The sequence below is a fragment of the Acipenser ruthenus genome, chromosome 2, assembly GCF_902713425.1.
Source record: "Acipenser ruthenus chromosome 2, fAciRut3.2 maternal haplotype, whole genome shotgun sequence".
In the NCBI taxonomy this organism is placed as follows: Eukaryota; Metazoa; Chordata; class Actinopteri; order Acipenseriformes; family Acipenseridae; genus Acipenser; species Acipenser ruthenus.
In genome coordinates, this window is record NC_081190.1 from 25,884,192 (window position 1) to 25,910,515 (window position 26,324).

Below are 26,324 nucleotides of genomic sequence, written 5' to 3' on the forward strand. Positions count from 1 at the left end.
TTCAAGTTAAGAAAAGCTTACAGATATTAACCCGAAAAGAAAGAAACATTTCCAAAAAAAGGCACATTTTCGATGCGCTCTGATTGTGATTTTATGTTGTTCCACATCGTTAGCGAGGCTAGTCATATGTAATGCTCACAGGAGCAAAGCGGGTCAGTGAATCTTTTCATGATGAATTATGGAAACACTTGCACGACCTGTGGATAAAAATGATTACTGCAGCAGTTAAATGAATCATAATCCAAAATGCCCCCATCACTTTACAGGTAAGGACATGGGGCTTTGACCTGCTAATGTGCCACTTTTTTCCATTCTGAAGCCAGTCTCAGTAAGATGAAACAATTTGGCCACATGCCATGTGTCTTCAAATGGATATATTAATCTTCCACCACACAAGGCCATCTGCCAGGGGAGATTAACACTGTGAGAAATGTTCATCTTTTGTTCCTTATTCAGGGCCAGAAAACAAACACTGTATTTTAACATTTGTCCAATAACCTGTAGCATACAAAAGGACAACTTTTCACAACAAACAGCATGAATCAACCTGTAGTTATTTGATTTTTTTCTGACAGCTCCCCACACGGGGTTTCTTCCCATATGTCACTAAAAAAAGCTGATGTTTCCAGGGAGAACGTTACTGTTGCAGTATTTTCTAAATAGGACTAGGAGACATGCAGTAAGATTTAGAAATTGTTTACCAGTGGTACTCACTTGTGGTTCTTTCAATCCAAGGGGATCTGACATATTTGCCAGGTCTCACTGACTGATTGTAGCCTAGTTTGGTATTGTTCAATTATTTCAATGCCTGCAAAGGTTTTCTGTGCAGTGTTTGTAATATTATTGATCAATTGATCATGTTGCTGTCTAAATATTTTAGGTTTTTTTTTTTTTTTTCTGTCATCTACCTCGCTCGAACGTTGTAAATCTTAATGTGACTTCCAGCTCATAGAAGCCAAACTATCTCATACAAAGACATTTCAGATGTCTGTATCACATCAAATCAGGGTCTACAATATATTGTACGTGTAAATGTCACTCAGGAGATGCGTACCTGTATAGGTGGGTACCAAATCAATAAATATACCAAAAAGATTGTGTGAGGAGTAAAACAAGCAGGCTACAAATGAGGTACATGCTGGATCACTGAAAACAGTGTTGGTGTATACAGCCCACTAGAAACCAGAACCACAGCCCAATTCAAACCTCAACTTATTAAAGTATGTGGACGAAAACTAAAAACTGATGACTTAAAACATGTATAAAACAAACAATGAACAATCAAAAGAAAAAACATTCTGGAGTACAATGCACAGAAAATTATTTAACCTTCAAAAATGGTCCGCTGTTATCAAAGCATCTTTAAAGCAAATAAACCTGCAGGTGTTCAGTACAGTGAACGACTGCTTGCAAAGTTACTGCAGTCTGAGCCAGTGCTAAAAAAAAAAAAAAAGTTGAATATTATTGCTTTTGGACCTCATAGTACCTCAAGGAGACAGTCAGCACCCCTGTTTTAAGGATCCATAGTGGCACACTTTTTCATATGGATAGTTTGCAAATTGTCTAGGTTTTCCTCAGATACAGCAAGGTGCTATGACCTACTGGTCTCTGAGCCCCAAGTCAGCAAAATACCCTGGGGAAGTTACAGTATAAGTAATCATTAGTTTAATTATTTTTAGCACTTTCAGCGAACAAAACAAAGCATTCCATGGCACAGCTTAATATGAAGAGAAATGTATATTCAAGGTACTGGTATGACAAAAAGGTACATTAAAAAGCAAAACGACAACCATATTTTGTCCGAGATGTGTATATATTGTACTGGTAACCCTGGAAATAGAATGTTTGTATCTACAGTACAGTAGTTTGTATCAAATTGTTTCTGAGACAGTAATGCCTTCCTGCCCCAGGTACAATAGCAGCTGTCAGCCATCTGGGCTAACTCTATCAGGTTTCATGGGACAAAGCAGCTTGCATTACCGGTTATAGTTTAAATTTGATAGCTTACTTTACAAGGACATCTACTGTTTACTAACCAGATTATACTTTTTGTTTGAGTGTTTTTTGCAGCTGGTAAACACTTTAGAACATGTTTTTTTTTTCTACGAAGGTTTACCAGCTGCAAAATAAAAATGGGTAACTATATAAATATCATAGTACTATGACTCCAAAAATGGTTATAGACATGACTGCTGGCTGAAATTTCATTATAAGCCACCTATAAGTTAATACTTACATTCCACCTTCCAGGAAATTACAAACATTTTCATCTCTTTTTGAGACCAAGTGGAATGTTTCTCTGATAATTTGCTGTTCTGTATCTTCACTCTGGATGGAGGGGAGACAAAGATGAAAGGTTTAGAAGAGGAGTGAATTGTACTGTAAAAGAATGACATCACGATCGAACAAGAACAAAGAATAAGATCAGAACCAGCACAGTGTGATTTGGAAAGATTTGCCAACTAGTAAAAGTATTTTGAATTTCTTAAACAAAACTTCTGATTGAACAGAGTATACACTTTTCCACAGAACCCCCGCTAAAATAACATTTACAGAAAAGCCTTTTGTAGTAACAGAAGAACTTCAGCAAGCTCTTACAGGATGGATCCAGTTCAAACTGATAATTATATGTAGACACCAGTACCAAAAGTCAATGGCTACTGTGGTTTACCTGTATGTGGAAAAGTGTGACATGTGAAAAAATAACACAGCCAGTGTCAGGCCATTTTTAGTGACACTTAAATACAGAAAGCATAATATACTGTATTTTGGGAAAATACAACATAGGTAAACCCTTAATCAACTATATCCCTATAAATACAGCATGCACTTATAACGAATCTCCTCCTAGCAGCTGATGAGTTACTAATACTGGCATCCGCATAAGACACATACATACCTCTCAATTACAAAGCTTGTTCTTTAGTTGAATGGTAAGACATTGGTCTTTGAAACGGTTTGCATCCAACCCTTGCCTTTCCATTCAATTCAATGGGCTGAGATGCCAACTCATTACACTCTTAATTACAAAATGATGCACTGTAACAACACATAGTGTGTATCTTCAGCACATACAATGCTGAATCGTGTGATAAGTGATTTCCGTTTCTATGGCAGTACTTGTGTCTTAGTTCATCAGGAGTTTGGCAAACAAGTATTCTTAAATTGATAAAGACATTGAGAGGGGACGAGCACAATTCACCCAGAGGAAGCACAAGCCTTCACAAGACCCTCATTGCTTATGTAATAATACATTCTATACTGAAGACAGTTCCCTTCTTGATGTTGCTCTTTCAGAAAGTCATGTCTGCCTGAATCAAAAAATACTGCCCTTGAGGATGTTTATCTGGTAGTTTTAAAAAGCACTGATAAGTGGGAACACAATTTGCCAGATGCCAGCATGGCGTGATGAAAGGAACCTTGAAATACAAACATACTGTACTGAAAATATTATTAAATTAATAAAACAAAAACCATGATCTTTCGATTGGGGATGAAATAGTACTTCACATACAACCAGTGCATAACACTGCACCCCTGTAGTGAGGTAGAACAACTAAATCAGTTACTTTAGAAAAACAGAATAGAATTATGCGATCACTTCACAGAGGTAGACTATTAGTCTATATATATTGATATATTGTCACTTAAAATACCAACTCTACTTCGACTTTTTTCCTGTCCCAAAAATAAGTACATTCCTTTTTTTTTTTTTTTTTTAATTTAGTCGTTACCAATTAGATTTTTTATTATTTTCTCCCCAATTTGAAATGCCCAATTATTTTTAGGCTCAGCTCACTGCTACCACCCCTGCGCTGACTCGGGAGGGGCGAAGATGAACACACGCTGTCCTCCGAAGCGTGTGCCGTCAGCCGCCCGCTTCTTTACACTCTGCACACTCACCGTGCAGCCGCCTCGGAGCTACAGCGTCGGAAGACAACGCAGCTCTGGGCAGCTTATAGGCAAGCCCGCAGGCGCCCGACCAGACTACAGGGGTCGCTGGTGCGCGGTGAGCCGAGGACACCCTGGCCGACCTAACCCTCCCTCCCCCCGGGCGACGCTCGGCCAATTAAGCGCTGCCCCCTGGGAGCTCCCGTCCACGGTCGGCTGTGAAATAGCCTGGACTCGAACTCGCGACGTCCAGGCTATAGAGCGCATCCTGCACTCTAGCGAGTGCTTTTACTGGATGCGCCACTTGGGAGCCATAAGTACATTCCTTTAAACTGTTGACAAGCACTTGAGCCTTCCTACAGCCCAGGCTGGTGCATTGTGGAGGCTGTTCTTAAGAGGTGCGTTTTATAAAGAAAAACACAACACATCTTAGTGTGACCTAAGGTTCAGTTGTTTGGACTGGAATGCCATTGAGTTAGTATGTGATTGGAATGCAATGCAAAACAAAAGGCTGTTACTGTACAGGCTTGTCAGCTGCACAGTGATAGTTTATAGTCTATTAAACAGAGGACTTTATATGTTTAAACTCTATATCTTTAGCCGTGACTGAATTATTTACCCCCCTATTTCCATAGTCAAGACTGGTCGCCTTAATCTACTGAATGGGGATTTAAATGGACAACTCACTTAATCCACTGGGTTACAAAACAGAGGGATTTAGAGCTGGATGACAGACTCATTAGTGTTGATATACAGACATCCAAATGAAAATCACAATCGTTTTTACACTCCTTTCTACTTCTGAAATGTGTTTTTATTGCAAGTCAACAATATCTAATACAGTTGCACAACATTTACCTCCTTTTTGCTTGTATCTATTCAAGTATGTTTTTTTTAACTGAAGAGATAGCAAGCAATGTATATTTGTACATATTATCATTCTAATATGACAACAGCCAATGACAGTACAGATAGAACTTTTTTTTTTAATAAATGGATTGCATACAAAATAAAGTTGTAAATGTCATATAGGTCAATTTTGTACCTACAGTGTACATGTAGAAAGATATGGAAGACAAACAGATACTTATGAACTAAAAGAGCAAGATGGGGGAAAGATGGGGAATAAAGATACATTTATTTAGTGCAAAATATCAGTATCTCACTGTGTTTTAATTACAGCTGCAGTATTTTAAATAATGGTAAACACTTTGCAAACTTCCAGGCATAAAAATGTTATTCAAGGTTTTCCAGAAAAGAATACAAACCTGAACAATTGGTGTGGCTGCCCTTGAATCTCATCTCCTCGTAGTTTATTAAAAAGGGAAGGTCTGTCCATTTCCAGAGCTCATTTTCCTATTACATGAATGTGACTGAACTAAATCATGTGACATGCAGCATTGTGCTGAGAATATGCAGGTCAGCTGGGGGAGGGAAGAGAAAACATACCAACTCCACCAAGCTACTAACAAACTGAATCAAGTCTCTTTTGAAATGCATCTGCAGCTGCATGAGCCTGTAACACATCCTGATGTTCAGCAAATGACACTGGAGAGCAGGGCTATGTAATATCCCCCTAGCAATGCTGATCTGCTGATTATTTCCAAGCATTATTCAGAACTACAATTATGCATTCTGTGAAAAAAGAAATCTTATACAATGTATTGTATATCCCACACACACATCTAAACAAATACCCAATCCATTCAGTGCTTTGACACTCAAGGAACAACTAACATAATTCGCAACTAAACTGGATGCAGTCAGTTTAGATTTTTTTAGATCAACTTTTTAATCAAGATACCAAAAAAAGTCATTTTCAAATGAGAAAATAAAATTGTATTTGACTTTAAATTTATATTTCACTTCTATTTAATGCCAACTAGCTGATGGGAAAGTGAAAGAGATTTATTTTGTTTAATCGTTATACAATAATTCAGTTGTACAAACAGGTGACACTATGCGATAGCTTGTCTTCACAGTGATTTTAATGATCTTTGACTTACAACTTTAAAGCACTAATTCTACGGTGCACTTTAACACAATGGTGTCTGAAGCATATATATATATATATATATATATATATATATATATATATATATATATATATATATATGCTTCTGTTCAGATCAATTCAATAAATCCCATTGTCTTTACATTTTGAATATACGGTAAACACTGCAATGTAATTTCCTTTTTGTCTGTTTCTGCATATTGAGGGGTTACACTTCACAAAGGTGATTTAGACAATTGAAAAGAGAATGCAACTGCACAAGTGGCTGATTGTTATTAATGTGGATTTGAATGTTACCGCCTATTGAAATGAAGCCTTACCCAACTCTGTTTTTTTTCTTCAAATAACTTCAATAAAAAAAATTTAAAAAATTTAAAAAACCCAACAACTGAATGCTAATGTGAGTGGAAATGTTCACTTTTTAACCGGACCTTAGGGCTGACTGAAGTTTTCATTTTTAAACCCCTACCTTGACCCTGCTTTTTGTGGGTGTTAACTGGGCCACAATTATGTACAAAACAGGAACCCGTCTATTAAACTCGCATTAAATTGTCTGGATCATTATAAACTGTAAATACCAATAAAACAATGTACAAAGTACAGTATGGTGAATAACTGGATATTTCTGGTATTTCCTGTCAGACAAGTTTTTCGTTTGTGATTTATGAACTACAATATTATAATTTTAAATGAGACCCTGAAACACACGTTTAAACCCACAGACACATCACACACACACAAAAAAAAATCTGAAACACCTATGAAATCACCTCTGACCAGTTTAGATGTCATTGAGCATGATGAATCACATAGTGGCGAATGAGCGCAATCAAGACCTGCCAGCAAGAAGATTCGCGTCCTTAGCAATACATTGTAGCGGTATATTAAAATGTCCTGCATTTATAATAGATAGATAGATAGATAGATAGATAGATAGATAGATAGATAGATAGATATGTACTTTTGTTCTTAGACATCAGTACTGTGATGAGTGTGAGAAGGTCAAACAATAGTATTTATTTGACTGGTTGCACCTGCTGATGCAGAAAAACACAATGAAATCCGAAATCCATGTGAACAAAAATGTTTCTCGAAGCTGCTCACAACAGACTTGACCTTATCGTTTCGTAGATTGATAACAACGGCTTTTTTCTTGCTCATTCTAACTTTGGCTACATGCTACACACTACAGTACATCATCATTCAATCATGTGATACTCACATAGTGTTCGTAGAATTTGGAGAGCCGAGGTTTGCCGTGGTTATTGAATATGAGGATGGCTTTGATCATGGTGTCAGAATAAAAGGACAGAGGTCAAGGTATGAGGGTCAGTCTGTGTTAGACTGTGGGGTAACTGTCACTCTGACTCGGTCTGTAATTGTTTTGCTCCCCGCTTCCACCTGAAAATCAGCTACACACCCTCTCTGCAATCGCAAGGCGGAAACACTCCACGTCAATTCATCTTCACAGCTACAGCAACTGAAGAGGGACAAAAGCAACCACTCTCCACCAATAGGCTAAACCATTGCCTCAATAATCGACTCGCGTGTGATTACGATACTGCACGGTTGGTTCATCTTTTTTTAATTTTATTTAAAAGCGTCAAAGATAAACATATTATCATATCATATCTTACTTCCATTTGTATGCGCGTGAGTGTTTACCTGTCCATACGGCATTTAAGTTCTGCATTCTTACTGTATTCACACTGTGTAATGTTACTTAATCTTTCTGATATCTTTGACACCCACTGCATAATTTAGATGGCTCATTTTACCAAGCTATAGTGTCTGTGCCCATTGTAACCTGACTGCTAGTACTGCTTGATATATATGGCAATGCCCTGCAACATATAAATGGCAGAAATAATGAAAAGTATTTTAATGAACCTTTCCCACTATATTTTTGGTTATCACGTTATAGAACATTTCTCGGCAATGTTAAAATAGCCCAATCATTTTCTTTAATTTATAAATTTATATAGCGAATGTAGTATTTTTGGGGCCACATTTTGAAGTGTACTTATATTGTATCTGTCTACAATCAATAAGCCATTAAATACTGTACATGTATGTGTTAAGTTGTCTATTCTATCTATGGGATATGCTGGGAATTAATACAAAAATAAAGCTTTGCTTGTTTTTTTTAAATATATTATTATTTATTATTATTATTATTTATTTCTTAGCAGACGCCCTTATCCAGGGCGACTTACAGTCATAAACAAAAATACATTTCAAGAATCACAGTACAAGTAATAATACAATTAAGAGCAAGATAAATACAATGACTTTGGTTCTAGCAGGTACAAGTATGATATTGTAGCGAACATGGTCCGAGCAAAGGAACCAGTTTGTGCTGGTGGCTATGGACTATTTTACAAAATGGCCCAAGGCATATGCTCTACTGGACCAGAGTACGGCCATCGTTGCCGATGCTCTCCTGGGTGGTATGTTCAGTCGTTTTGCGGTGCCCGAGGAGCTCCATAGCGACCAGGGCCACAATTTCAAGTCCATGGTCTTTGCCGAGGTGTGCAGGCAGATGGGAATACAGAAGATACGCACCACCCCCCTCCACCCGCAGAGCAACGGGCTGGTTGAGCGGATTAACCGCACCCTGGCCATGCAACTGGCCATCTGGATCAGCCAGGACCAATGGGACTGGGACCGCCACTTACCCCTGGCTCTCGCCTACCGAACAGCTGTCCAGGAGTCCATGGGGTGTACGCTGGTAGCTTTAATGTTCAGGAGGGAGTAGCGCACCTCAGTGGATCTACTGTTCAGCAGAAGAGAGCTTACGACGTGCGGAACAGGGGGCGGAACTGCCCCTGGCATAAGAAGGGACTGAGCCCTAAACTGACCAGCCAGTGTGAGGGGCCCTGTGAGGTTCTTCTCCAACTCTCTGAGGTGGTGTATTAGGTCCGGCTACGGACTCGGGGGCGGACAGTGGTCCTCCACCGGGACCGGCTTGCCCCCTATCAGCCGAGGGTTGGCCAAGAGGAGACCAACCCTACACCACTGGACTCAGGTGCTCCACCGGTGCATCACTGGCAGGGGAGGGGCCCACCAGGACTGTGTTAGAGCCAACACCCCCACAGGGCCTCCCTCGTCAGAGAAGAAGACCCCGTCAGGTCCCGCGATGGCTACAGGACAGTTTCCTAGGTTAGGGCAGTGAGTGGAACATCTCACTGCTAGGAGGGGCAATGTAGCGATCTGGGGGGGATCAGTGATGTGCAACGTAAATAGTTGTAAATGTTGTAATTGTGTGTGTGTGTGTGCTGTGGTTGCATGGTGCATGCTGTGTGTGTGTAGGGGAATGGGTTGCAGGGGTGGCATGAAAGACGAGCGGGGGTCTGGCATAAGGGGCGGGGATTGAGGGGATATAAAGGGGTGATTAAAAATGACCAGGGAAGTGAGAGAGAGTGTGGATTGAGAGGTAGCGAGAGAGAGAGAGAGAAAGACTAATTGTTTAGAGAAATTAACAAAAATAATTACTTTATTTTTCATTTTCGACTCCTCTTACTTTATGTTCTCTTTATGCCTTTTGTTTTGTCGACTATTGTGTAAAAATAAACGGCTTCAGCCTTTCGATTCAATCTAGCCTCAGTCTAATTTCTATCCCAAAGAACCCAAAATGCTACAATATATTGCTTTGTCCATCCAGCTGAAGAAGGACTTGTAGTCCGACGTCCTGATATGATTGCTTTTTTGTACATATCTATCTATCTATCTATCTATCTATCTATCTATCTATCTATCTATCTATCTCTCTAGAGAGAGAGAGAGAGAGAGAGAGAGAGAGAGAGAGAGAGAGAGAGAGAGATAATGTGATGGGGTACACTCCGCCCTTGTGTGTATATGTATTATTTTGTATTTGTGTTGTGTCATTATTATTTAAATGCATGGTTTGGTATTTTAAAAACACAATGTTTTGTTATTGTTGTTTTGCAACATGTTAAAATGCCCCATCCATGCTAAACTCGTGCAGAATGTGACCGTCTCCAGATGATTGATTTACTGCTAATCTGGAGACGGTCATGTGTATAAAAACCCCGTTCAGCCAAACAGGGGCGGGGTGTACAATATATATATATATATATATATATATATATATATATATATATATATATATATATATATATATATATATATATATATATATATATATATATATATCCACACATGAAATCTATCACAAACTTGTGTTACCTACAGTGTTATAATTGTACTACATTGATATCTCTTTATTTTTATGTCTGCATTGCAACAGTTAATATTCTTTTGAATATGAATATGAATATGAAACACAATTAAAAGTAATCACTGGTTATTAATTTAATTCTTGTGCAAGTTACAAAATTAAATTGGCCTCAATGTATTTCACTTGAAGAAATTTCCTCCAGCAACTGTACCCTGACCCAACATTAACAAATGAATTCACCTCACTTGAGAACTGCTTGTGGGTGCTGAATTAAGTTTCCAGGTCATCAACCATGGGAATTCAACCAGCTTTTAGCCAAAGTATCTCTGCTAAGTTTTTACAACCAATTCTGTTTATCCACAAGGCAGGTAGCACTGCACTGCTACTGACTCTATATATCCACTGGAATCTTCACATGAATTTCAAAACAAAGGTTCCACTTCTTGTTTATTTTACTTTGTATCTAGATACATGCACAACAGTATAACACAAAACCTGACATTTGCTATTTGCTATTTTGCAGGTGGATAATGGATTACCCATTTAACCCTGGGCATATGTACTGTATGTAGGGCAAGGAAGCGTACCAACTGGTTAGTTGGGTTGGAGAGTGATGAGAGAAAGAGTGTTGAAACTAAAAGCTGAAAGGCACAGCAGTGTGCTGTGGACCTGATACACAGTCCGACAGTGAGAAAGATGTGTTCTAAAGTCTCAAGTTTGGTCATATTTATTTTGTAAATTAATGGCAATTTCTGTCTTGACCTGACAGCAAAGTTGCAAGGCCATATTCTCCAATGGTGATGCCTTTATATAAATGTCAGGATTTGGTTCCATATGATTGGAAACAGGTATTGATTACCTGTCTTTGAACTTATTGAGGATCCTCACTGAACCGACTTCCTTTTTCAGATCAAAGTGCTTTAGGTTACAGCTAGGTAGCCGATTATTACACAGTAACTACGGTGTAATTACCTGGTAAAGGGCTGATGTAGTTACATCTGGTACCAGCTATTTCCATGTAATTACACTCAATGGCATCATGGAAGGGGGAGGAGGGCATAGGCATACAGGCAAGCTTTTGCAATACAGTGCCACTGAAGGTGTACAGTGGTCAACACGTTTTGCACACAACAGTACATTATTACCATTGGTATCTTCTCACTGAACTGTTCTCACATGAAAACCTGGGCTGCAAAAGAGGGTCTGATTGCAGTTCCAGTTTTGACTTTTATCAAAGCGCTTGAAAAAGGCAAGAATCCAAAACAGCACCCTCAGAATAACTAGTGCTTTCATTTGTTTAGATCACAAAGCAATTTCTGAATAGGAAAATTAAATAACAGAAAAAAAACAGATCGAGATGACTGCGCAAATAGTGTGTTATATTTCTTAAACTAAAATAATACAGGAATCCTTTATCCAATCAATGTTTCTGTAGACGGAGAACATGTAATAATTTACTTTGAATTATGCCTCCAGGAATATGTTTGCTACAGCATCACATTACTGAATTAATATTATTATAAATATTAATTAAACCTACTTGAATAGTGAGACGCTGCATACCTCACAAAAGTAAACAAATAAGTAGCAGTTCTATTTCATTCCACTAGATGGAGTGCAAGTTTTAAAAAAAATGTATGAACTAGGGGCCAGTAGATGGCAGGCTTACTGCAAACAAAAAGAATTAATCCAGTATGCCACGTCTTGTTTTGTTCAGTTGCCTTACAGCATACACAATGTGTGTAAAAGTGAAGTTCCTGCTCGTTTCATTTCCACAAGTGTAAGGTACAGTATTTTGTTCTATAGCTTATATTATTATTAGTTTATTTAGCAGATGCCTTTATCCAAGGCGACTTACAGAGACTAGGGCGTGTGAACTATGCATCAGCTGCAGAGTCAGTTACAGCTACGTCTCACCCAAAAGACAGAGCACAAGGAGGTTAAGTGACTCAGGGTCACACAATGAGTCAGTGGCTGAGGTGGGATTTGAATCAGGGACCTCCTGGTTACAAGCCCTGTTCGATAACCATTGGACCACACAGCCTCCTATAATTTAGCGAATGTATTTTAGGTTACCATCATATTTCATCAAAAGAATAGGCCCTTTGCATTTTAAGCAGTTCATGTATTTATAAAAGTATAATACATAGTGTCAAATCATTGGTAAAAACAAATATGTATACCCAGTGGGACATTCCAGCTATTACCAGCAATACACCTCTTTAACTGCAATATTCTAAAGTCAGTTGGATGTTGTCTACACTTTCAAATCTTTTTAGCTGTAAACCAGTGTTTTAAATACAGAACAGTAGCAGCTAGATATTAGTGTGTGTTCCATATCCAACGCTTACCTGTTACCAGCTGTACAGCAATTGCTGAGATTTTCAGTTGGATACATACACACACACACACACACACACACACACACACACACACACACACACACACACACATATGTATATATATATATATATATATATATATATATATAAACAGATTTAATGTAGTCTGTGCCCAGATACAGCATTGATTTTCAATTAACAACATTAACCAAGTAAAACATATACTTTGAATGATATTTCTATTGCAGAACTGGCCAGGACGTGACAATGCTGTACAGTCCATGTTCACATTGTCCATTTTAAATAGGCCACCACTGTTATTATTACAGCATCTGCCACAAAATACAGTCTCCTTTACTTCCTTTACTGGAAAACAAAAAAAAGCCTTGCCAGTTAAAGCGTGACTTAGCACTGTGCTAGCCTGCTTTACTAAACCTATATTCAAATGATCTGGGAAGTTAGGTACTGTAACAGCACAGCAGGGTGCAGTACATATTACAGGTATTGTTATAACTTACTGTCTGACCTAAATAAATAAATAAATAAAATAAAATAAAATAAAAAAAATATTGGTGACTACGACTGTAGGAAAAGCAGTTACTGCAAATAGGCAAGTCAATTCCAAGAAATGAATGTTTCTGTAACATCTCAGTGACATGCCTGATGCCTCCTTGAAAGGAAATTGGAAAAAGGTTGCACCAGCCATTTCAAATGATCCAACATTTCTGCAGAATGATATACTGTTTGCAATGCATCTACAGTAGATGCATCTACAGTAGTTGTACCAATATAGAAACACATTTCTGCTGTCGAAATAATCAGGCAATATAAAGATACTACAGAGGACAGACAGAAAAGGCATGGGTGGAAATAGGAAATCAGTTTAATGCAGAGGAAAGGGTTAGAAAAAGATTGTAAAACAGCTACAGGTTGTACAGAGGAAACGGAAGCAAAAATAAATAGCAAAGGAAAGAAGAAAAGCAATGACTGATCATTTAGAAAAAGTGGGCACATAGTTATCGTGTGCATGTTTCTTCTTGTTTGGATTCACTTTGTTTATAATTTTTTTTTCAGAAAACTCAAAGGTTTAAAGGCTTCAGTAGAGCTCTCGAACATGTCTTCACTCTAAGTTCAGCTGGTGTAGCGCAATGTAACCATTAACCTTCCCCCTGCAACGCTCTGCCCATACCTGAGTTCATAAAAAAAAAAATTTAAAATCTTAAAGGAATGTGGTATATCTTACATCCACCGGGGGGGCAGTGTTGCAGGGGAATGGGTTGTAACCAGATGCACCAGCTGTGATGAATAAATTGATTCTAAACAACACGAAGACAACTTATATTTCAAACCTGTACCAAGTTGGCATTTAAGGATAATGTTATGTTGTCTGTAGGCAAAATACGCTACACGTGGTTTATACAGGTTCACAAACAGCTGCTTTCTGTGCAGTCTGAGGGAACGCCACATGTAGAAAATGAGCTGCAAGGTGGTTTCGTAATTTGAGGGTTTGTTTAGGGCGATCAACACTATTCTAATCTACTGTCTTTCACACACACATAGTTCATTCCGTGTAATTCAATTGATATTGTTGTGAACATTCCCTAGTTCTTCGTTTGTTTCTGTTTGCTTTCATTCAAGGTATACAAATAGTTCAAAAGCAATAAATATCTTTGCAATAGGTCCCATGGTCTGATTGCAGCTAGATAGTGAGTCTGAACAAGACAGATGAGGTGATCAGAAACCAGGAAGCAGCAGTGACTTTTCCTCTATTGGAAATACCCGTGCATTGATATTTCAAACTGAAGAATAAAACACAAACAAAGAACCATAAGATCATCATTAAGAACAAGGAGTCTGATTATATTTAATTAGTTCAGATAAGTTTGTAACATTGGATTGAAACAGGTGTTAATGAATACTCAAGATATGCAGAAATGTACAATTGCAAGTACATGTATTTTATATTTCATATTTACTCCATATACTACTAATTGTTCACTTATAATTGATAATACTTAATTATTTTTATTTTTGTTTCTACATAACAAGCGACCACTTCGTCTGGGGTTATTTATTTTGCATATACAGCTATAAGCAAAAGTTGTTCATCGCCTAGAATTTTAGGATTGGGACATAACTGGAAAAAAAAAATTATGAACATCATTTATATTTATTATTTAATATCATGTAATCAAAGAAACTACCCCCCCCCCCCCCCCCAAATAAAAGTGGATGCTTGTTAAATTCAGATGTTGATTTTAATGTTATTTGCGTTCACTAAATATGCAGGATTTAAACACTAATTCAAAATGGGTTTTCTAGAAAGCAGAAAAAACAGTATTTTGAGTTGAATGCATTGACGGTATGTCCCCTTAACAATAATGACCAAATAAATAGAATGTATAGCAACAATTTCACAACCAGGAATTAAACCGCATGAGAACTGTTTTTTAATTTATGAAGGTCACCAGATTCTCTGTACAATTCCATACATGTATAAGAAAATATTGATTTATACTGTCAATTAAGCCTAGCACCGTATCTGTGTGTCCATGTTAACTGGGTTAATGTGTAGCCAGCATGCATTAAGCAACTGACATTTACTTACCTTTAGTCCTTTGACACACTTAAGCAAACAACAATTGTACAGAATGTTTCTGAACTACTGTTTTTTCATAAATATCTATATGTGTTAGGTTTTTATTTAAACGTGTGTTTTTTTCTTTTTTTTCTTATGTACCTGAAACTGTAATTATTTCAAAATAGTGTTTTTCTATTTTGCACGTCAACATTAAAATAATACGCCTGATTAAAATTGAATCTGGAAATTGTCACTTTGGGGTCACGGTCATCTGTCTCCTTGGTTTCGCCTGAAAACACACTGACGTAGCAACAGCGGGCATTGACAAAGTATCAGAAAGTCAGAACTAGCCATTCGGATCATCACCCGCCCCTCAGATTTTGAAGGGTAGAACTTTTTTGGAAGCGTTTTCATAATAAAATATGTTTGTGTACCAAAACTCTTAAAGTAATTATGCTGACTATTTGAATATTCTGTTCGTTTTAAATTATCTGTTTTTCTTTTTCTGAAATACACTAGCAATTATATTTGCAGTGCTACAACATCCTCTCCTTTTGTCACAGTTGGTACAGTCCAATGGAATTTCATTCTCGATTGTATAAATACAGTACAATTTTACTGACAACAAGCAGTTAACCCCGTGGAGTGTGAATATAGCACAAGTAAAATTTACTATGGAGCAAACCAAGGTGGTGAAGCCAGAAACTTTAAATGATTTAATTCAAATTTTGCATCAGATTTTTTCTAGCGATACAGTTAATGTTGAAGAGGTGCAGAACCTAATGGAATCATATGAGAGTAAACCTCAGGAATGGAAGGCATATGCAAAGTTTGACAAGTTCAGGTATCAATTTAAATATATTGTTTTATGTATTTATTTAATCTGCAAATGTTTATTTATATAAACACAGTTCTTTTTTATTATTTTAATGAGATAAATGTACTTGATATAAATGTTAGGAATATTTATTATCAGGACCTATGGAATTGCAATATTTTATACACTAAACCAGACATATCTAAACCAGACGTATTAATATTAACATGTTCTATGTCAGTTAATTTTTATTACGGTGTTATCTTCCATGTACAGTAGTGCTCAAACGAACACAGAAGTATATAGTAGGACACGCGAATGGTTAAATTGGGTATCATTTACTTTCTGAAAGCTTTATTTTATGATACTCTTGCTGCGCTTCCCTTAGAATACAGAAGGTAGTCCTTCTTAAGACTGTACTTGTCACTGAAGACGGTCAGACTTTTTTTCTGTTTTCTTATTTATGCCCATTTCTAACTAATCTGCTGTTAGCACAGCGCATACATAGTTATCCTAAATAATTGTGTCATGCCTTTGTGAACTGGTTGCACATTTTTGGACGCAATCAATTAACAAACAATTGCTTTAATAAGCTTTTTTCTCTGGTGCAAAATACACCACTTTTCTACAAATGTTTTTTTCTTAATACGTTTGAAAATAAATATATACCACTTAGAAAAAACTGGGGCAAACAACACTGTAACAAAAATACATAAACAAATCTAGAAAGTAACACGGTGGCTATTTTTTTTTTTTTTTTTTTAAGCTTTGTATTTTTGTTTTGACTGAGTTAAAATTGCAATGTTTATAGGCAGAATCGGGGGCGGGGTTCAATACACCAATCAGTTTTTATGTCGAGACCAACACCCACCGTACATACGGCTTAGATTCACAACTCACTCACTGCAGAGCAAGTGAAGTATATCACAAAGCAGGCATTTAGGTAACGTAAATGGCGTAACAGCAACGTTATAACAACGATACAGACTGCATGATCAGTTCTAATTATAACTACATACAATAACTTTCTGGTTTTCCAATCGATTTCCTAAAATTAATGCTGTAGTGATTCGGTAGTTCTCAGTTTACATGTGCCTTCACGTGTTTGATCCTGAGGGCTATTCCAGATTGTACCATCAACACATACTGTATTTATGACTTTATCCAAAATAGTGTTATGTAATATTCATAAACTTTTAACTAATACTATAGTATTCATCACTCAAAACTTAAACTGTACACATTTTTCTTAGGCTTTGATTTATAAAAACATTCACTTATTTTAACATAGTGTTTTAAATACATGTGTATATCTGTCCTAAATTAAATACGTAACTTTTTTCATACAGAGCTTTCAAACAAATATCCTTTATTGTTAATACTGAATTTAAAAAAATATGTAATATTGTTACAAATTTAGCTTTGACAAAAACTGTACAAATGTGATTTACAGCATGCAGCCCAGCAAAGGGGGCACAGTAGTCTATTGCAGAAGGTCTTTCTCTTATTAGAAGTCTCCTGCTGGAGCCATAGAAAATGCATTCAGCAGTGCTTCGCCTAAATGAGCCCACATTGGCTTAGTAAAAAATGGTTATATATAAAGTAGATTTTTATTTTTTATTATTAATCAAATTACTAGAATAATGATCTGATGTACAACCATGTGCTGAATCTCCGTGGTCTTGACTGTGAAGATTTGTAGATGAACATGGTTTGAATCTGAGAATGTTAATAGTGGCTGAACCATGAAAAAAATCATGGTGAAACATGTTTTAAACGCAAACATCTGGGTATTGGTGGTTAAAAATGTGTCTGTAGGCTTGTAGTGTCAGACAAATCTAATAGGTGACATGCAGTCACTTACATTCACAGTACATGCTGTAGCAGCTGTCATTGTCAATGACATTTTTTTATTTTGATCTCATTTAACAGCTGCTTCATAGGGGGATCGCCAGCATGGTATATTGTCTGTAATTACTAATTCTGTAAGAACATGCTTTTTTTCCCCACATAATCTCTCTGTCTACACAGAGGCCACACAATACAAACTGGCCAACAGTGTTCAAGTTTAATCCCCACAGGGCACAGTAATGTCAGCCCTTTGCTGTGCTCTGTGCTGCCAGCATTTATAGACACATGTTGGTCTACTCATATTCTTCTTCCATGGACTTAGAACAGAACAGACGTGTTCCTCAGTAACCTTCATTAATTGTCAATTGACTTGTAGCTTACTTTTAATGGTAGATGTTATATACATGTTTGCTTAGTTCTACCTTGGTAAAAGAGCCATAACACCAAGTATAAGGAAAAGACAATCATGGTCTATGCAAAGTGTAAGCAACCGTGTTCCTTTCTTGTAGATACACAAGGAACCTTCTTGATGAAGGAAATGGAAAGTTCAATCTCATCATTTTATGTTGGGGAGAAGGTCATGGCAGGTGAGGAGTCGAAAAACTCTGCTCAAACAAATCATTGTGAGAATGGTTGTTTGGATCATACAGGTCCTCCCCATAAATAGATTGAGACAAAATTGTTGCACCAGAGGATAACTGATCACTTGTCTATATAGTGTTGTTATTAAATGAATTCATGAAGTTTATTTTAAAACCTTTGTGTAAATGGTAATTGTGTGTCATTAAATATTTTACATGTATTTATATTTTACTTTTGTATAAAGCATAGTGGTATATGGTATGGCAACAGATGAAACTATAAATCAAACAGGCAGATATATTTTGGTTGCATTATCATAGCTATGAAGTTTGTTTACTTGACCTAATTTCTTGAAAAAAAGGTTATGAGAGTGTTATTATAGAAAGGTGGAATATGTATGTGAATATACAATTTACTACAGTACATGCCATTGGGCATATATACTGAGTTCTATTCCTTCCCATTCCTTCCCATCTGTAGCAGTATCCATGATCACACAGATTCCCACTGCTTCATGAAGATGCTCCAGGGCCAATTGAAAGAAACCCTCTTTGAATGGCCTGATAATAAAATGAATGGAGGGATGACTAAGAAATCAGAAAGGATCTTACATGAAAACCAGTGCGCTTATATCAACGGTAGGGATGACTTACATTTTCTTTTTAAACATGGTCTAACTTCGTGGGCAATATGACATCAAATGCATGCAGGCTGGCTTGTGGTTAAAAAAAAAAAAGAAAAACCTGGTCAGCTGCGGTCAGGAGCAGTTTTTATTCTGAATTGAAGTGGTATGTTCAACACCCACATAGATGGACAGTGTATTTGAACCCAGGTGTATAAATGCTTATACAGTAATGACCTTATTGTGTAAACTGAATCTTTTTTTTTTTTTTTACATTGTTACATTGGTTATTACAGTGGTAAGTAACTGCGGCATCTCCAACCTTGGTGTCTGCCCCAATTCAAATGTTACTCCTATGTTATGTATAGGAGGATTTTGTATTATTAAACCAGCTGAAAAAAAACCCCACCATTATGGTATTATACCTTTTGAAGTCAGGGATGTAGCATACCATGTAGAACATTTTAATTTAACACAATCATGTGTACAATGTGATATATATACAATAATGGATGGTCTACAGACTGGGATATATTTATATGTGCCTTTAGGGTTGGATATTGGAGCTGACCAAACAATCAATTAATGAATGCATTGATAACATCTATTGATCCGAGGTGTTATTGCACTGATTGCATGCATTGCAGTTTTATCTTTTAGTAGTTATGCAATAATTCAGTGCCAGTTCACGGTTCAAGGTACTAAATGATGGGTGACTGATTGCTGTTACTAACTGCTATTACTTTGTATCTAAAGCTATGGTATATAAATTTAAGACCATAACTTGTCAAGCTTTGCAAATTCAACTTGCTCTGCGAATACATATCAAACTAGAATATATTTTACACATATAGAATATTTATGGCTTGAATTTTATTTTATATTTGGCAAAATCGGTTATAAAAAATGAACACCACTCAAACGCATCCACTTTCAGTTTCTATAATAAATAGCATGTACATTTCACCAATACCGGGACATGTACAAAGCTTAACTTACTGTGTTGAAGTGAGGAAATCCACATTTAGTTTTCAGTAGTAAGACTTACGGTAGAATTTTGCAATATCATTTTGTTGTTTCTTTGATTACATGATGTTAAATAAAACATCTTAATTATGTTCATATATGTTTTTTTTTTAATATTGTTATTGTTATTATGTCTCAATCCTTTTGCACCACCTAAATCCTTTTAGGTGGTGCAAAACTTTTGGCCCTAGCTGTAGAACTCTGGATGCATTTTGAATCCGAGAATTGTGAGAAGTAACAGATACGGCCCATGATCTATCACACCATAGAGTTGCTGTTTTTTTTCAACCCACCCCAGTCACAAGTCACTCTAACAAGTGTATTCTATTACGTAGGTCTACAAAAATGATGATTGGTCAGTAGCAATGTCTTTGCTGCACACTGCCCGCCTTCTGAAAGCCATTTTCTTTATGTAGAAAGAGAGTAGTGCATGATTGACATTGTTTAAAACATATTGCCAAAACGTTCCCTGAAAGAGAAGATGACCACCAACCAATACATTTGGGATATGCCTGCCACAGGTCAGGTATTTACTGAGCATTTTATGTCAGTACTCCCGATAGGCCCCTCCGGGGAGTGACGTCCTTGGTCCCGCCTACCGAGGAAATAAGTAGTCACTCCGCGGAGCTTACTTTAAGATTACCTGGCCACTTTGCTCAGGTATAAAATATCCACATTTCATAGGAATGTTGCAGCCAAAACCTGTAGTCAACACCGTTTTATCTTCACATATGCCGCATTTTTACAGCTTTTAACTTTTAGTGACTATCAAGTATTCATTGGAATCCTATGCCTGCTCCCTGGGCTCTTCTTCTCTGCCAAATTATTGCAACATGTTTGATCAGTATGACTCACTGCTTGGGTATAAATTTACAAGCACAGCATGTGCTTTGTGTCTTACATGGAAAGAAATAGCTGCCATGCTAATCATAAACTAGCAGCATGCCCTAGTAAAAAGATTTTTCTAGACTGCCTTTCAGCTTTTAAATCCTACCAGTAATGTCAGCATGAAGTCTATACTAAATGTTTTAAAAAACCTGCCACGTAACCTGGTTCTTCTGCCCTTTGTAGATTCCATTGGCCTGCACAGAGTGGAAAATGTGAGCCACACAGAGCCTGCTGTCAGCCTTCACTTGTACAGCCCTTCATTCGACCACTGCAACACTTTCGATCAAAGCACAGGGCACAGAAACACTGTCAAAATGACATTCTGGAGCAAATACGGAGAAAAAATTCAGGTTGTACGTTAAGTTCTTATTAATGTTCTTATTTATTTTAAGTTTGCTTTCATCTTTGTTGTGAAAATGCCACACAAACACACACACACTTGTAGTCAAAAGCTTACATACTCCAATGGACATTTATAATTTCTAGAAATTTCTCAAAAAATAATTTTTGTGAAAATCTTTTGTAGCAAAAGTTTTGCTTTTCTGGATGAGGGGAAAAAAAAAGTTACAAAAAATAGATGTCTACAATTAATTATTTCAGCAATTTTTTTTGTAAAACTCCTCCAAAAATGCTAATTCTAAAGTATTCATACCCTGAAAAGGAAAATGAAATAGGTTTGTACCAAAAGATGACATAAGTAGCCTTTATTTCAAAGTAAATAAGCAAATAAATAATATAAAAATAAAATTATGTGGAGCACATTAAGTGTGTGCTTCCTCCTTTGAGTGAAATATTTCCTTGGCAGAGTTTGCACATTCCGTTTTCTCCTGCATGGTAAATAAATTCCACCCAGTGCTTTGCTTGGATGCCATTGTTATGTATTCACAAGACAGAATTTAGTGATGATCAGGAGCGGCACTTCATTGTTAACCAAACAGACGCACATGTCTCACGCGACTGCCGTCAAAACCCAGCTGGCTCAATTTACGGTAGCTATTGCGACAGTCCATAACGTAATAGCGGTGCTGTACGACTGCATTAGTTTAAAAACTGAACAGAACAGCCATGTTAACAACAACAACAACAACAACAGCGGAACATGGCCAATATATGTCGCAAAGAATCCCTCAGCATGAAGCGCATTTAACATTAATAACTGTATTTAAACCGAGATGTATTATTATTATTATTATTTAGATGTTTCAAGTACTGAAAAAGGTTACACAAGTCTACAGATCTGAACAGACTAAATGTATGTGTACTATATGGTACTTAAAACATTAATATACTGTATGTATTTATTTTTTTTAAATCATTAACTGAAAAAGATCTGGGTATTTTTCATGGTGGGTACCCATGCCGACCTCTAATATATATATATTGATATTATGACTACCTATAACAACCTTCTGAGAATACTAGGAGTAATTTCACCAATTTGAAATACTATAACTACTTTTGGCAAAGGCCATCTTCTGAGAATGTTTCCCTTGGTTTTCTAAAAATCCTCAAATAGATAATTTAGGAGGTTAATTATTTATTGCTTGTTCTGTGATATAATCGGTTTGCCTTTCCTTTATTATACTTACAAATTGTGCAAACTTACTACTTTGGTAAATGCTTTGTGAATTTGGCCCTTTGTGTTCAGTGACAGCATAGTTTAATTCTTAAAATTAAAATGGTCCTTTATAAAACATGTGCGTGTGTACACATTTGTTTTATTCTGATATTTATTCAGTACAATGCAATTAACAATCCTAAATTGTTTACATATTATCTGAAATTATCAGATAATAAAAATGTCTTTAAAAAAGTCTTACCTGTACTTTGACTTTCTTTACAACCTCCATCATAAATGAATGTAATAATATTTATTTGTACTTGCTTTGAAATGTATAATACTGGTTGAGAGATTGTTTTATTACCAACCAACTTATGAAGTCAAGTAAACAGACAAATTACTGGTTAAGATTTGCAATTAGATACGTAGGGCCATATTCATAAAACTAATTGTTGAATTTTGCAATTTCGATTTTTCTTTGCTTATCGCACTAATGAAAGTATAACACGTTGCTAGTGCGAGTCACACTTTTTTTTTTTTTAATCATTGTTAAAAACATTACATTTCTAAAACCTTTACTAAACTTGACAAAGAACATTGCTGGAGACCTTTCCACCTTTTATGCCAAAGCAAAAGAGCTTTAAAGGTAACAAGTATTAGTATCTGCACAATACATGATATATATATATATATATATATATAGTTTGGAAAATCACTGGTGTTGCCACCAAGTGTTGCAATTTTGTTTTTTTGTTTTTGTGAAGCAGGTATTCCTGTTTTGAAAGTTTGAAAACATTTCCTGTTTTGAATGTTTGGTTACTCAAGAAGTGAAATGATGTTAAACAATTTGGGAATCTTATTGTTTCATTCCACTGGGAAAGGAAACTCTGCAGTCCTCCAGTGCTGCAAATAAAGTTGTACAAATGTTCGTTTGAAATGTGCAGTGATGTTAACAGAGGCGAGTTTGCAGGGCAGTGCCTGCCAGCATGGATTCACCATCCTCACTAAGGTTATGTAAAGAAAACACTTGCCAGGGATAACCTTTAAACTCCTGAGAATTCCTTGGAAGTGGTTTATTTTCATGAAATCTGTTTCACTGTGCTAACTTCCAGCCAGATTACATGTAACTTATTGCTAAATCACGGTGCTGATAATGCATACCGGTAGTGTTGAAACTGCTACGCATGCATCCTATCTAAAGTGCAAGTTCCTTTTCAATAACATTTGCAAAGTTTCCAAATATTTTGTTTAAGGTAAGCTCTCGAATAAATGGCATAAAACTTTTCTGTTAGACCAATCAGTGATTAGTGGTGGGGCTCTTGACAGTGAGGAAATATCTAGGGAGGGTCCTATTCTAATAACTTAAGCAATGGTGGTATTTACACCTGCTGTTTTTATACTCCTTTGTGCACAAAATGCAGAAAAAAACATCAAAGGATAAAAACAGCTTTATTTCTTTGAGATCTTCTGTTACTGTGGGTGCTTGCTGTGTTTTTTTTTAACACTGATTTTCTTTTTCTTTTACAGGAAACCACTGTCTCAAAAGAAAACAACTGAAGGACCCAATTGAATAAACCTTGTTGGTGACAATCCAGGCAAAATCCCATTCTTTGTTGGCCATGCAGAAAGATAAAATTGAGGCATTCTGAAGGCCTGTGTCAATAATTAGAGCAACATGTATTACATCACTTTTTAATCCTAACTAATGCTGATTAATGGACACTGAATCATCGAATAGTGACATGAGAGTGAGCAGAGGGATAGATCTACTCTTTGTTCAGTAAGCTCTGAGAAACACCCTGCCAATAACAGAATTATTTTCAGTCAAGCTTATTCCCAAACCTGTGAAATTTCACTTTGTACTGTTATAGTTTTCAGTGTAAGGGTTGTCTTCTTGTGGATGTAATAAATAATGAGTTTATTATTTTTTAATTATTATTCTGTGCCATCAATAACAGTAGAACAATACTATATTTTTAACAAACAAAAAAGTAACATGTTTTTATTAAACCTGTAGATCTGTTGATTGTGTCAGACATTTGTTTTACTATCATTCTAAATTAGTCTTGTTTCAGATAAAGTGTAGAGTTTGATAATGCTGAAAATATATATATATATATATTTTAAAGTAAAAGCCTTTTTTAGATGTTTTATTTTTTAGCTGTAATAAAGTCATAATTACAAAGAAGTATTTACTTTTTAAGATTGGTCATTATTGAAATATGTTGTATTGTGTTTAAATGACAAATGCATTGAACGATACTGTAAACTTCTTTTTCACTTCCCTTTTAATTTGAGCTAAATTACAAAAAAATCAAATAGCTTCTAATTGCACTGTACTACCCAATACATTTATCATGGCCAAGTTTGAGTTTTTTTTTTTATATTACTCTAGTGGTTCCTAGTATAAAAAGGGAATACACTCTGTGAATTAATCTGTATGATAAATGGTGGTGTTAATACAAAATGTGTTCCTTGGTACCGATTTGTATCCTAGACTTGGCACTGCCGCTTAGCCTCTGAAGGGATCCAATTTCATAAAATCTTCTGTTAAAAAAAGAAAAACACATCATTGCTCAACTCAAGAGACATTCTCGCACGTATAACACATAATTTCATTTAAACTTTGGCAGGAGGTTCCTTGTAGTGCCAAAGATCAAATGTAGAGCTCTGTACCAGGAAAAAATGCTGTATCATGATATCATGGACTGAAAGCACAGTAAGAAAAACACAAGCTGCAGCGATATGCTTTCTGCAGCCAGGTGTCAATCATGCAGAACAAACTAGGCGCAGTAACATGCAGACAAGGTCTCTTCCTAAACTGCTCCATACTATTTCATATGCCAAGATTCCATGGATTTTATAGTTGGCAAGAGATTAGGGGCTACCCCTGTGATGTGAGCACTGAGTTATTAGGTGGCAATGTGGGTTGGCAAGACGACACTGTATAGGGTCATAGTTAGGTCTGCGATTCAAATCCAGTCAGCAGTAGTGCTCGAATGGTGCTTAGATGGCCGACTGTAACCAAATGTTTATAGCATTCGCAGCCAAGATCTTTGAGCACATCCAAAAACTTTGGACACGGGAAAAGAAAAGATGAATAAGCTCCAGATAAAAGTGTATTGATCATTTCAAACACTTCTATTGTAAGATCTTGATAAAACTAAAAGAAACTTGGTAAAGTACACCAATGTTTTGACTAGGCCTATGCCACTGTGCCTAGTGAACTTTACTAGTTTCTTTTATTTTTTAGCAAGATCCATATAAAAAGTGTACCACTTTTAATTGTTTCTGTAATTTTGCATTTTACCGTGTTTTCTGCATTTACCATACAGTATTCTTGCAAACATAAGCTCATGTGCCTATATTTAAGAGGTCACTCATGCACAATAATATTGTCATATCAGTCCAGAACTTGGATACAAGCATAAAGAAAACAGTAGTTCACCTCCGGAGGGACTCATCTGAACTGTGAACAAAAACAAGCCATAAAAATGCTCACGCTTGCATTTATGACAACCATAACATGGTTTCATGTTAAAACAAAAGTTCCTTATCATCAATGAACTGTGCCTCGTTATGCTTCAAGTTCAACAACCACTGAAAAAAATGTGATAAAAAAAGCTTCACTGGACATGTTTAACATGTGGATCAGCTGGTTTGTATTGGCAATACTCACAGCACATACCCACGTGACACAACACACCCCCTTTCCACTTGTAATTTACCACCTCAAACCTATACAGGACTATAAAAGGCAAAAGTCCTAAACACAGATGCTTGTATTAATACCAAGCCTTGTGTTGGCCATTACGCTTAAGCACAAAACTCGCCTTTGTTACTTAAATTTCCTTTACAAAGAAATATAGCACAGAGACATGCATGCAATGTTAGATGTTTCATTTTACTACTTTTTATTTATCACAGCATTATTTAGTTAAATTGAAT

At 36.4% G+C, this 26,324-nt stretch overlaps 2 protein-coding genes across 4 annotated transcripts in view; one reads left to right on the forward strand and one right to left on the reverse strand.

Annotated features, from left to right (window-relative positions):
• LOC117408461 (AP-3 complex subunit sigma-1) overlaps window positions 1-7,419 on the reverse strand; it is a 30,933-nt gene extending 23,514 nt beyond the window's left edge. Inside the window, exons 1-2 of one of the 2 annotated variants that reach the window (XM_058992659.1) lie at window positions 7,128-7,413; window positions 2,237-2,328 (exon numbers count right to left, since the gene is read on the reverse strand). In XM_058992659.1, the coding sequence (XP_058848642.1) occupies window positions 2,237-2,328; window positions 7,128-7,196 (161 nt within the window). In that variant the 5' untranslated portion in view covers window positions 7,197-7,413. Of the gene's footprint in view, window positions 1-2,236; window positions 2,329-7,127 lie in introns of both variants that reach the window. The other variant, XM_058992662.1, reaches the window with a different exon arrangement.
• An 8,215-nt stretch (window positions 7,420-15,634) lies between these two features.
• LOC117420481 (cysteine dioxygenase type 1-like) lies at window positions 15,635-24,564 on the forward strand. Of its 2 annotated transcripts, none has more exons than XM_034924743.2 (5): window positions 15,635-15,873; window positions 18,207-18,284; window positions 18,760-18,917; window positions 20,999-21,168; window positions 23,904-24,564. In XM_034924743.2, the coding sequence occupies exons 1-5, from the start codon at window positions 15,704-15,706 to the stop codon at window positions 23,931-23,933; spliced, it is 606 nt and encodes a 201-aa protein (XP_034780634.2). In that variant the 5' UTR covers window positions 15,635-15,703; the 3' UTR covers window positions 23,934-24,564. The 2 variants fall into 2 exon arrangements, with proteins under 2 accessions (XP_034780634.2, XP_034780635.2); XM_034924744.2 differs by having other exon boundaries at window positions 20,999-21,165.
• Window positions 24,565-26,324: the final 1,760 nt, after the last annotated feature.

Coding starts and splice junctions, on each gene's coding strand:
- LOC117420481 (XM_034924743.2), top strand. CDS start 15,704: ATGGAGCAAACCAAGGTGGTGAAGCCAGAAACTTTAAATGATTTAATT. Junction 15,874..18,206: donor GCAAAGTTTGACAAGTTCAG/GTATCAATTTAA, acceptor CCTTTCTTGTAG/ATACACAAGGAACCTTCTTG. Junction 18,918..20,998: donor CCAGTGCGCTTATATCAACG/GTAGGGATGACT, acceptor TGCCCTTTGTAG/ATTCCATTGGCCTGCACAGA.